At 44.1% G+C, this 12,485-nt stretch overlaps 1 protein-coding gene across 3 annotated transcripts in view; it reads left to right on the forward strand.

The window, feature by feature from the left end:
• Window positions 1-6,496, forward strand: part of CILK1 (ciliogenesis associated kinase 1) — a 59,895-nt gene extending 53,399 nt beyond the window's left edge. For 2 of the 3 annotated variants that reach the window (XM_047732591.1, XM_047732590.1), the window contains 2 exons: window positions 1,647-1,769; window positions 2,843-6,496. In XM_047732591.1, the coding sequence (XP_047588547.1) occupies window positions 1,647-1,769; window positions 2,843-2,997 (278 nt within the window). In that variant the 3' untranslated portion in view covers window positions 2,998-6,496. Of the gene's footprint in view, window positions 1-512; window positions 574-1,646; window positions 1,770-2,842 lie in introns of all 3 variants that reach the window. The other variant, XR_007127986.1, reaches the window with a different exon arrangement.
• Window positions 6,497-12,485: the final 5,989 nt, after the last annotated feature.

A 12,485-nucleotide genomic window follows, 5' to 3' on the forward strand; every position in this document is an offset into this window, starting at 1 on the left:
ACCCACCCCAGCTCAAGGAATCAAACTTTGCAAGTACACATGAAGCCCACCATCTAGGTCCTCCTACCCATTCCCTCTTTCCCCTCTCCTAACCCCCCAGCCCCTACCTAATTTGGTGTTTATTACTTCTGTGCATTTTTTCAAAGATTCATGAACCACATAGTATTTTTTACATGTTCAAAAATTAACACGAACGTAATTCTGGGTCTTCACTCATTTTAGTAATTCTGTTATGATCTAGGAATTACGCAGAGGTGTAAGACCCATCAGAGTGTATGTTATAAAACCTATATAACTTATGACACCATATCACCCCCTAATTTATGACTTTTACTGGACTGTAATGTATTTATCCTTCTCTCCTTGGTGAGCATGGAAGTTGTGAACCATCTTTGCTATAGAAGGAGCACTGAAATGAACCTGGGTGTACCCTCTTGTCGCGCACCTGCGTGAAGGTTTCTCTGGGGTTGATGTAAACAGGTTAAAGGGTGTGCTCATCTTTGACTTTACAGATGTTGCCCAATTGCTCTCCAGCAGAGTCTGGGAGTGGTGCTGCATCCTTGATGCCACTTGGTACCGTCGTAATTGCAAACTGTGTGCTGGTCTAATGGGTGTGAGATGGCCTCTTGTGGTGGCTTAAGCTTGCATGTCCTGTGTACTAATGAGGTGGAGCATCTTCTCTCATGGACTGTACGTTCTTTCCCTTTTGTGACTTAACCTGTTCAGATTCTCTCATTTTTTGTGTGTACCTATTCACCAAAAATGCAAAATGTCCTCTAGCACAACACAGCTCCTTACCCAGGCATTGTCACTCTGCCACACATTCTCCCCCCGACCCCCGGATATAACTTCCATTTGTATAATGGCCCATGATAACATTTGTCATCATTCCGTGTGTACCTGAAGTCTTAATAGGCTCATAGATCTCTGTTCATCCATCCAATATGTATTGATCACTGCTACATATAAGGCGTCCCATTAACCTCCTAGAACACTGGGTCCCCATACAGTTCCAGCCCTTAAAGCACTCTTACTCTGAAAGGGTCATAAAAAGTGAATATATTTAATATACATCATTAATTTTTCTGATTACGGGCAAGAGTATTTAGCGTAGACTTACTTGACATAACTAAATAGTTAGATCTTAACTATTTAGTAGTTAACTACTAAATAGTTAAGTAGACTTACTTGTCATAACTAAATAGTTAAGATCGCCTACCTGCATGCCGTTCCATAAGAGAGTGGTTTGTGGATTATGGTTTATCCGGATTCTATGATTTGCACATACTGACCTGGAAGGATAACTCTTCTCTGTTTTGGAGGGGAAAAGGCAGATTTCAGAATGGCCTAAACCCATTATTCCAAAAAAGAAAGAAAACCATACCTTTCCCTTTTCTTGAATGAACCAAGCATCTGGGCTCCATTCAGGCACAGGCTACAGGAGCGGCCCTGTCTTTGCTGCCCCTCTCCCCCGTCTTTCCACAGTGTGGTGTGGAGGAATGCTCTGCTCGAAATTCACTGTTCTTATCCTATTTCCCCCCTAAAAGTAAACACCTAGTTCTTTATTGTTCCACACCTGTGTGACCCTGTTGTGTTATGTGCACATGGGGTCTTCATAGTAATGAGCTTTTGCTTTTGTGCATCAGTTGGTTCCGGTTCTACGAGTTCTAGTGGACTGACTGGAAACTATATCCCGTCCTTCCTGAAAAAAGAAGTCGGTTCTGCTGTGCAGAGGGTACACTTGGCTCCTATTCCAGACCCTTCTCCGGGTGAGTCCTATTTGGGGTTATTCCTGAAGCAGTTCTTCAAATGGTTATCAAGTCATGGCTTTGTGCCAGGCATGTTGTAAGCGGAGGACCCACCAGGGCAGGGTAGATGCTCGCCAGTGCTGAGGAGAAAAACGAGGTAGGCAAGATATAGGGAATGTGGAGGTTGGAGTGTGCAAGTTTAAAAGGGTGCCAAACCTGAAGAGACTCAATCTCAGGAAACAAACCGGGTTGCTGGGGGATGAGAGGAATGGGGAGGCTGGGTGATGGACACTGGGGAGTGTATGTGTTGTGGTGAGCGCTGGGTGCTGTGTAAACTGATGAATCACAGACCTGTACCCCTGAAACAGATACTACATTGTATGTTAATTTAAAAAGAATAATAATTTAAAAAATAAATAAATAAAGAGGGTGGCCAAAGAAGACCTCACCGCCAAGGAGCTGTTGAGTGACGGTGTGTGAAGGAGGTGAGCGGGCTAGCCCTGCGGTGTGGGTGAGGCTGCCCCCCAGCCCCGGGTTCCTAGCGCTGGGCCCCAGTCGGAAGAGGTGGGCGTGTTCCGGAAGAGCCCAGAGGCAGGTGGCAGGGGTGGCGTGGGCGGGGCCGCCGTCAGCGTGCTGTCCCTGCTGTCCCTGCGTATGAGGGACCTGGCAGCCACCGGAGGGTCTGGGGCAGAGGTGTGAGGTGATCTGACTCGCATCCTGCAGCCTGACTCGTGTGCTCCTCGTCGTCGGACTGGAGGCGGGGAACATGGTTGGCAGCGGGGAATCACGGGCCCGGCTGCTGAGAGCGGAGCCAGGCCAGATTCTGAGTCTATTTGGAAGGGAGAACCAGTGGCATTTGCTGACCAACGACACGTGGGCTGGGAAAAAAGAGGGGTCAGGAATGACGCCTGTGTCTTTAGCCTGACCACAATAGAATGGAGCTGTCCTTCACTGGGAGACGGAAGACTGTGAGTCGCCCACCAATGCTTCTCTTGAACTCCCATTTTCCGATATTTTTGTCACCAAGATGCATTTGTTTGCTGTGTTTGCAGGAGTCCCGTATCATTCCGACCCACCTTCCTCTTTAATTGCAGGCTATTCTTCCCTGAAGGCCGTGAGACCTCATCCCGGGCGACCTTTCTTCCACACCCAGCCTAGAAGCACTCCCGGGCTGATGCCACGGCCTCCGGCTGCACAGCCCGTGCACGGTCGGACGGACTGGGTTTCCAAGTACGCGTCTCGGCGATGACCGGAGAAGCTTCTGGGCGTGGGGGAAAGCAATACACGCTCCCTCGGCCATCTGTCTGCCAACAAGAAACTGGCGACGGTGTGAAAGCAAACAAACACTTTATAGTTATTCTTCTGAACTAAGACATTTCAATATTCTTTTTAAGGTTTTTTTTTTAAATATTGATTTGAATGCAATACCCTTTTTTTGTACAAAATTATTTTATTCTAAAACTGGGTCCCATTATTTTCTTAAGCAGCAGCATTTTGTATATATGGATTATGTTCTAGCATTTTATACGGTCAACTTTGTAACGAACTTTTTAAAAATTAATTGATTTTCCTTTGGGGTTCCAGATAATATTTTATACAGATTTTTTAAAATGTAATAATATTGATGCAGTATTGCAGCAGGGGTGCAATTGGAGGCTACATGATAGAGGGTTACTGACTCACCGCGTGCAGAAATTTGTGAAGTGGTTAAATTTTAAATGTGGCACACTGGTACATCGGCTTTCTTGGACCAGCCTCAGCGCTAGATAAATGATCTTCTGCTTTTCTCAATATCAGGTTATTGGTTTGATTCTGTGACACCGCTGTGCTGTTCTAAAAATACTATTATGCAATGAATTTCGCAGCTGAAAGAACTCAAGTAAATAGTTTTTAAAATTTTTACAACCCTTTTTGGTGGTTGAGGATATGCAAGGTGGTTGGAGAGATGGTTTTATCATGATAGGCCATCCCATTCTATTTTCTCCCATTTTTTTATGTTTCTTCCATTTTTGAAATCCAACTGTATAAGGACCCCCAAAAGGGAAGCTTTTCAAGCCAACGGGTCTTTCACTCAAAGGTCAACACAGTCCATTAAACTTATATTCCTATCAAGATGCATGACCAAAAAGCTAAGTTTCAAAGCAGCAGAAGATTTTTGTATTGTAATAACTGATCAACTCTTGCATTCGGTCCAGTTCTCCAGGCCTAGCTAGGAACAGACAATGAAGAATCTTCTGTCCTAGCCACATTCTCAGGGCACTTTGGGGAGCAGGAAGGATTCATGGCCGAGTTTCCACTGACCTGGGACATCCCGGCTACCATGATGGTGGTGTCAGTAGCGTGCCACATTTGATACTCGTAACCCTTGTGTAGTTTCTTCACACAGTGGGAACTCTAATTTGTTGGACAGAGGCTATTCCATTGAGAGGAATGTTTACAGCAATTTTGAAAATGACAAAGCTAGTTTGGAGACAGAAAAAGAAAAAAGGTCCACTCGTCATCCATCTCTATAGGCCCATCTGCCCCCGCCTGTGGTTTACCTGAAAGGCAGGAGGGAAGGTCTCTGCCAGTGGACGTAATACAAGCTCAGTAGCGCATTGACTCACATTCTCCCAGGCCCCAAGCTACTCTCATTTGGTTCCAGGTTCCCAGATCTAGCAGGGTGAGCCGTGTGAAATTGTCTATCATTTCTGTAGGTTAAAATGACAGATAAAACAGAATGTTAGCACTTGGACACAATTTAACCCAATCCGTGGGTAAATGATTGCTTTGATGTATTCGTAGTGTGTTAGAGCCTGAGCAAATTGCCGGGGCTCCCATAGGGCCCTCATCTAAATCAGGGAGTAATTTTCGCTTTGGGGAATCTGGCGCAAAAATGTACTTGACCAAGCACTATGATTCCTAGGGCCATGAGAAAAGCACATAATGGATGTGGATTTGATAGGGAATATTTTCTGTTAACAAACTGGCAGCAAAGCTTCAGAAAACAAATATGTATATGTAAGCACAAATTGAAGCTGAGTTCACTTCTGTATTATATTCTCAACTCATTATCTAAAGCAGCAGAAAATGGGTTTTCAGAGATGAGTCCTTTACTGCGATAACTATTTATGTTCCCTTTCTGTATTATGTATAAAAAGTAAGTTAATCTGTAACCTTGCCCAGCTTGCTGGAAAGCTGGTTTTAAATTGTAAATACCTCTTAGAGAAGCGAATGGATTGTGAAAACCATATTCTTGGCACTCTAGCTTATGTTAAGGTCATGACATTTTTTTAAATGGAAAAACGCAGTCACCTGGTTATTATGCATTATAGAATTGTTTCTGTAATACTTTTTTGGGCCCACATTCAGAAAATATTTCTGTTTTCTTCCTCTTACTTTTTGCTTTATGAGTAAACAAGTTCCCTTAGGAAGCCAAACACGATTATCCTTGTGGAAGTCGAGAAGCTGATGTGCAGTCGAGAAAACTCGAAGACTGAAAAACAATGTAAATTCTAAAGAACCAGCAAAATCCTGGAAAGTTCTTTTTTTTACCCCCGTAAAGGGTAAACGGCAAATGTGTATACATGCTGTTTACTATAGAAGGGAATCGTGACCATTTTTTGTTACGTGAAAAATTAAATGATACCTGGTGTGTATATCTTTTAGTTAGTAGGGAATTAGATGTACTATAAGACACCAAGAGGAATGAGGAGTTTCACCGTACCTATCCATGACTATACCTCATTTCCAATCAGAAAGCTTTTTGGGACATCGGGAAATGGTACAGGGATGGCTCTCTTTCCACACCAAAGGTCCAGTGATAAGTGGTGTGCCAGGGGGTATGTGTGCCAACCACAAGGCAAGCCGCATGGGCATAAAAGCTACTCTTGGTGTGACTGTTCATCTTACAATAAAATTCCATTAATTGCTAAACACTCACCCAGCTCATGTATGATAGGATTTAAGGAGGAAGAAAATTGATTTTCAGTTATTTTAGACACCTCTCATAGATAGGCTAAAGGACTGTATACATCTAACTGACACTGTGTCATCTTCTGACGTTATCAAAAGTTGAATACAATCAAGGTAATGCCCAAGAACAAATAAGGGTGGTACTGGGGCTCACAGGCACCATCTTTGCTCATGAAGTAGCGTTTCCCTACCATCAAGCCATTGTTTTGTGCCATTTAGGAGGAAAAGAACGCAGGCTGTACGTTTCAGCTCAGTGTATGACCAAAAGCAATATGTTTATAAGAGAATGTTTGACATGCTAATTATTTTATATCATTTAAAGCATACTGTAGCAATGCTTTCGTTTAATATATGTGCTTAATTTTTAGAATTATTTTTACAATTTCCAACCAAAGTACTGTATTTTATATAACTTATTGTGAGGACCCTCATGGAAACCATTAAGAAGACAAACTGGAGGCAAGCATCCCTTCGATCTGTATTACCAATTTCTTAGAGACACTGAGCTAATGTGAATTTCAAATGACACGAACAGTCTTCTGATCTCAGATGTCTTTGTACTGATAGCAGTGTAGTCACCAGATTTGATTACAAGGGAATAACTGAGAATATATTTATTTAAAAAGCAAATAGTCATCACGAAGAGAATAGAGGAGGAGAGAAAACCACTGACACAAGCCCTTTCTGAAATAAAACATTGCATTTTGAATAGTTTGTCCTAAGTTGTTTAAAAACGTTAACTTTATGTAAGGAAAATTCTGCTCCAAATAAAGTTACAGTTAAAGAAAGAGAAATGATCTGAGTGTTCCGTTTTTATTTTCAGTGTTCTTCCATCAGAAGATAACAGTAGGGCCCCTGGCAGGCTCAGTTGGTAGAGCACGCCACTCCTGATCTCAGGGTTGTGAGTTCAAGCCCCGTGCTGGATGTAGAGATCACTTAAAATCTTTCACAAGAAGAAGATAACATTAGTGTTTCCTAATGGGGGGGGTTGCTATTTTATAACTTCTTAATCCTTAGTACAGTGTTACTGCCATGAAATTAAAAGGATAAGCTTAGAGCAGCATGTAAAGAGTTATTCTGCAATCTGGAGACTTTTATTTTTATTTTTATTTTTTGTTTTTTGGAGGCTTTTAAAAAATTTAGTATTTAGCAAGTTAGGTGAGTAGGAATACTCAAAAAAAGAAAAAAGCAGATGGAGACAATTTCTGGTTGCCGATTTCATCGTGCCTCCTTATTAATACCTACCTTGTATGCTTTCAGCTTTTCATAGCATACTCCTGTGTACAATAAACACAGTCAAATGAAACTCACCACTTCGTGAATTACACACAAGATTCCACAGGAAATTCACTTCCCATTCTTTGGATCCTCAAAAGAATTTTGTAGGGACACAATTTACCGAAGGTGCATTGCTGAATCCCTAAGTGTGAACTCAACAGCATGTGTGTAAATTTTTGGAATCATCTGCCCATCCTGCCCCTTCAGAGGCCTTAGGGATCTGAGCTCCCGCCAGCCTTCCTGCTAATAAAATCTGTTGTTAGAGTCTCCCATGTAGAAGCAGCTTTCCAGCTCCAATCTCGGACTCGTTCAGCCTACTTGCCTCCACTCCAGCTTCCACCACGTCCTTCCCAGTGACCCAGAAGTCCTACAGGATGTCTACCTGCCTCCTGGGACCTTCAGTAGCCTCTCCTACATGGGAGTGCCTGGCGGACACATCAGCTCCTCCCTGGCCTAGCCGGCATCACCGCCAAGGTCAAGGCCCAGTACCAGGGGGTCACCAGCTGCAGCTGCAGCCAGGCCGAAGCTGAGAACGTGTACTTGATCCAGTACAGGGAGCTGCAGACCCTGGCTGGGAATCATGCGGATGCTCCCCAAAAGCTGGAAAACAGAGAGTTCCGAGATGAACTTCAGCCTCAGTCAACTCCAGGATGAGATGGAGGGCCTCCAAGGCCAGAGGCCTTCCCTGGAGGCCACCAAAGCAGCATGGGGGGCCGGGGGAGGGAGGTGGAGTGCATTAAAGAGATACTCCAGGGCCCTGGCCTTGGCTACCGCCTATGCTCTTTCTAGTCCAGCTTCGGCTCTGGTGGGGGCTCCAGCTGCTTCCGCAGCATCAGTTCCTTCAAGGCCATGCTCGGTGAAGATCAAGACCCGTCATGAGAGGCTGGTGTCTGAGTTGTCTGATGTCCTGTCCAAGAGAAGCAGCCGCTATGGTGCCTCCCAGTCTCCCCCATCCGGTGCCTGCCTTAGAGCCTTTGGGGGAAGGAGCCGTGCAGGGAGCACTGGGAACAGGAAACCCACCTAAGGCCCATCCCCAGTCCTCAGCTGACCCTTGGGTGTAGTCCGTACCCTGGGTACCCCTCTTGCCCTTGCCTCCAACTAAAAGCCCATTCAAGTGCCTTTTCTAAAATAAAGCCTCAGGGCTCCAGCTGGCTCAAGTCAGTAGAGCATTTGACTCTTGAGGTTATAAATTGGAACCCCAGGCTGGGTGTAGAGATTACTTTAAAAATAAAATCAAAATAAAATAAAATAAAATCTAAATAAAATAAAATAAAGCTTCACCTAGTTCAAGTCAGTACAGCATGCAACTCTTGATCTCAGGGTTGTAGGTCGGAGCCCCAAGCTGGGTGTAGAGATTACTTAAAATCTAGATAAACAAAACCTCAGTGGGTTCAGCCAAAAACAAATCCACAGAAATAAAACCCTGCTGTTGGGGAGTGACATCACCAAGATGGCAGCATAGGTTGCTCCTGACTTCATGACCTCTCATAGGAACACCCAGCGACTATTCAAGATCAAGACACCACTGAGAATCCCAGATATTGCAGTTGAGGCCAAAGCGCGCCCTGCCCCAAGGAGACCAAGAGCTTCTGCATTAGAAGTGTAGGAAGTGACTACGTGCTGACTGCACCGCCCCTCCCCCAAGACAGCCACACAGAGAGGTCTCCCCTGAGCCTCTCATTCCTCCAGTGGGAAGAGAGAACCCCAGGGGGACAACTGGACTCCCCTGAGCATTATGGGCCACTCTGGAGGAGCCCCTCCCTGATCGCACACCAGGGGAATCTGCAGCTGTCGGGAATCTGTGATGGAGAAGCGGGGAGAGGCTTGCAGCAACCGGCACACACCTCTCAGCAGACCGAATTCATGCTTGCAATGCCCAAGGGGTAATCCCGACCAGCAGTTTTGCTCATCTGCAGAACCAAGTCAGGAGTGCATTGTGACCAGGGAACGTGATGGGTGCAAATCCGTCTGTTTCAGATCCTCAGACATGGAGTTTTGCTGGGCCTAGAGCTCCGTTTGCCCATGCCCAGGCAAGGAGCTGAGTCACAGCACTATCTGCTGGGGAGTGTCTCCCAGCCCCATCTGACCGGAAGGGCTGGCGACAACTCCTGGAAGCTGTGTGGCCCAGCAGCACTCAAGCTAAGAAGCTGAGCAGAGCTGATCACCTGCAGGGCAAAGCCAGTATGGGGTGCAGTGTTCCCATGCTGTGCCCAGGCAGGCAGGGGTCTGATCCACAGCCAAGGCTGAGGGTAGCTCCTGGCTCCGCCCAACCTGAGGGCTTGTTGGGGAAACTGAAAGTAGCCTGGTGCAACCCAGCCCCCTTCCCAGCAGGCAAGGATGCTGAGACCGGGCCATGCTTGCTGTAGAGGGTGTCTTCTGGCCCCGTCTGATCAGAGGGGCTGGCAAAACACCCAGCAATACTCAAGCCTAGACACAGGCAGAGCCCACAGTTTGAGGAGCAAAGCCAGTGGCCCCGTTTGGGGTGTGGGTGGACTTGAATTAAGAAAATCAATGAAGAGCTGTACCAGCTTTAGAGCTGCTTCTCCTGCTGTATCCAGGCAGGGAATCTGATTCGTAGCCATGGTCCTCACTGGAGAGAGACTTCAGTGTGTGCAGCCAGGGAACCTAAGCAGAGCCGGCAGGAAGCTCTGTAGCCCATTCCACAGGGCCACATACAGTGACAGTGGAACACAGCACAGCCCATGGCTTTCCCATCTGCAGAGAAAAACAATGGCTTCACCTCACCACAAAATGCAGTGCACACTCTAGCCTGATTTGGGCCCCCAAACAACAAGCTATATAAGACTTGGGTTCTGTCATGCTACCCTAAGGCAAGGAAATTAATTCATAGCCTCATCTATTACTGAAATAGTTCTCAGTCCTGCCCATCTAGCAAGCCTGTAGAGCCCATCCTACAGCCTCACTTGGGCAGGGAACCAAGAGCCAGCTGTCCTGTCCAGCTGTTCTCATCCAGTGACACACTCTCCCATCCCCATCCTCAGAGCGTGAACAGCTGCCTCACCCAAAAATAGACCATAATAGTAGGCCTCTTCTATTCAAAGACATTATCAGCGAACATACCCAAAAACCCCAACTGGGCAGACTGGTGAAGAACTATCTCTCCCAAAGTAAATCGGTAAAGTCTGAGAGAGGAGCCCCATTACTCAAATACACTGATACTAAGTAAGGAATCACGGATCACAAAAAGTCAAGTAAATATGACACCACCAAAGGAAACTAATTAAAGTTTCAAGAACTTGGGGCGCCTGGGTGGCTCAGTGGGTTAAGCCGCTGCCTTCGGCTCAGGTCATGATCTCAGGGTCTTGGGATCGAGCCCCGCATCGGGCTCTCTGCTCAGCAGGGAGCCTGCTTCCTCCTCTCTCTCTGCCTGCCTCTCTGCCTGCTTGTGATCTCTCTGTCAAATAAATAAATAAAATCTTTAAAAAAAAAAAAAAAAAAGTTTCAAGAACTTACCCTAAAGAAATGGAAATCTATGAACTGTCAGATGAAGAATTCAGAATAATCCTCTTAAGAAACTTTAGTGAAGGTCACCTGGGTGGCTCAGTCAGCTAAGCGTCTGTCTTCAGCTCAGGTCACGACCCCAGGGTCCTGGGATGGAGTCCTAGATTGGGCTCCTTGCTAAGCAGGGATTCTGCTTCTCCCTCTGCCTACTGCTCCCCCTGGTGTCCTCGCTCTCTCTGACAAATAAATAAAATCTAAAAAAAGAAAAAAGAAAAAAGAAGAAGAAGAAGAAGAAGAAACAAAGTTTAGTGAACTACAGGAAAACACAGAAAAATAAATGAAATTAGGAGCACGATGCATGAAAAATTGAGAAGTTTAACAAGGCAATAGCAACCATAAAAACAAAACAAACCCACCCAAAACCCCACCAAACCCTAGAAATTCTAGGAGTTGAAAAATACAATAATTGAACTGAAGAATTCAATAATTTCAAAAGGAGACTCAACCATGCCAAAGAATGAGCTACCTGAATGAGACACTGGAAATTACCCCATCAAGGAGCAAAAAACAAAAAGAATGAAAAAGAGTGAATAAAGCCATGGGAATTATGGAACACAATGAATTATGGGACACAATATGAAGCAATATTCATATCATAAGAATTCCAGAAAGAGAAGAGGAAGAGAAAGGGACAGGAAGTATATTAAAGCAACAATGGCTGGAAACTTCCCAAACCTGGGAAGGGGAGGGAAATGGACATCCAGATCCATGAGGCCCAAAAAACTCCAAATAGGTTGAACCCAAGTAGGGCTTCACTATGACACATTAATATATTAATAATTAAATTATACTACATTTTATTATAATTAAATTGTCAAAAGTCAAAGAAAGAATGTTAAGAGCCTCAAGAGAAAAGAGAGATTTTATAAATAAAATACCTGATATGTTAGATAACAACAAATGTTATGGAAAATAGACAAGAAGGGTCGAAAAGGAAATGTGTGTATGTGTTTGGGGGGAGATTTTTTTTCTCTTCCTTTCCCCTACTCTCTGTGATATGATTACTAAATCTGTTACCTTCCACCTCCTTAATATTTCACCTTTCCTTAACCATCATCTTCAAATTCATGGTGCTACTTTAAAACACATGGCTATTTAGTAGGTATGTCTCTCTCCTTCCCACTATGCCAATTCATTCATTCATTCTCCACACTCCTGCCACAGAAAACTACTGAAATTAAAATCTCTGTTATTTGCAGCAATTGTTCAGCACCCCAGGTTTCTCAAGGCAGGTACTCTCAAGAGCCCTTCATGAAGGAAACAATAATCAACAACATCTATAGTCTGAAAAATAGCAGAAGCTTCCTCTAAAAGCAAGAAAGAGTTTTAAATAATTATTTTAAATTTATTTTTATTTTATTTTAAAATTATTTAAAATTAAATTTAAATGAATAATTTAATAATTCAATAATGCATTTTGAAGGCATATATTTTAAACTTTGAGAGCTGCGTGAATTCTGCATTCTCTATAATATAGCCTTGATGGCTTTACTCTATTTTTTAAAGTTTTAAATTATTTACCAGCCAAAGTATTTTTTAGGCCCATTGACACCTCCACCCCAATGTTCCCCTTCCTCCAGGAAGATGGTCTGTTTAGCCCATCACTTAGAGTGTCTGTTTTTAAAGTGTGAAATGAAGGGAAAGCTCAAGGTGATCATGGAGTCAAAAAAGGCGAGGAGCAATATGTATATGATCTATACACAAAATGAGATATTATAAGTTCTGTTAGTACATAAGTTCTGTTAGTACATATTCTATAACTGCTATGAATTGCACTCGCTATTTGCTAAGAGTTTTAAAATTATTTCAAGACTTTAAAATTATTTCAAGACTTTATTCTCAAAAGAAAGGCAGACTGCCACGTGCAGCGCCTCATTTGGATGTGTCTGGAGTCTTGGAAGCTTGACTACCCTACGTTCTCCTACAAATGGACCTTGAGAGCTTGTTTGGAGGTTCTAGCAGGGGAGCGCAGCTACTCGTATA

The sequence above is a fragment of the Lutra lutra genome, chromosome 6 (genome assembly GCF_902655055.1).
Source record: "Lutra lutra chromosome 6, mLutLut1.2, whole genome shotgun sequence".
Lineage (NCBI taxonomy): Eukaryota > Metazoa > Chordata > Mammalia > Carnivora > Mustelidae > Lutra > Lutra lutra.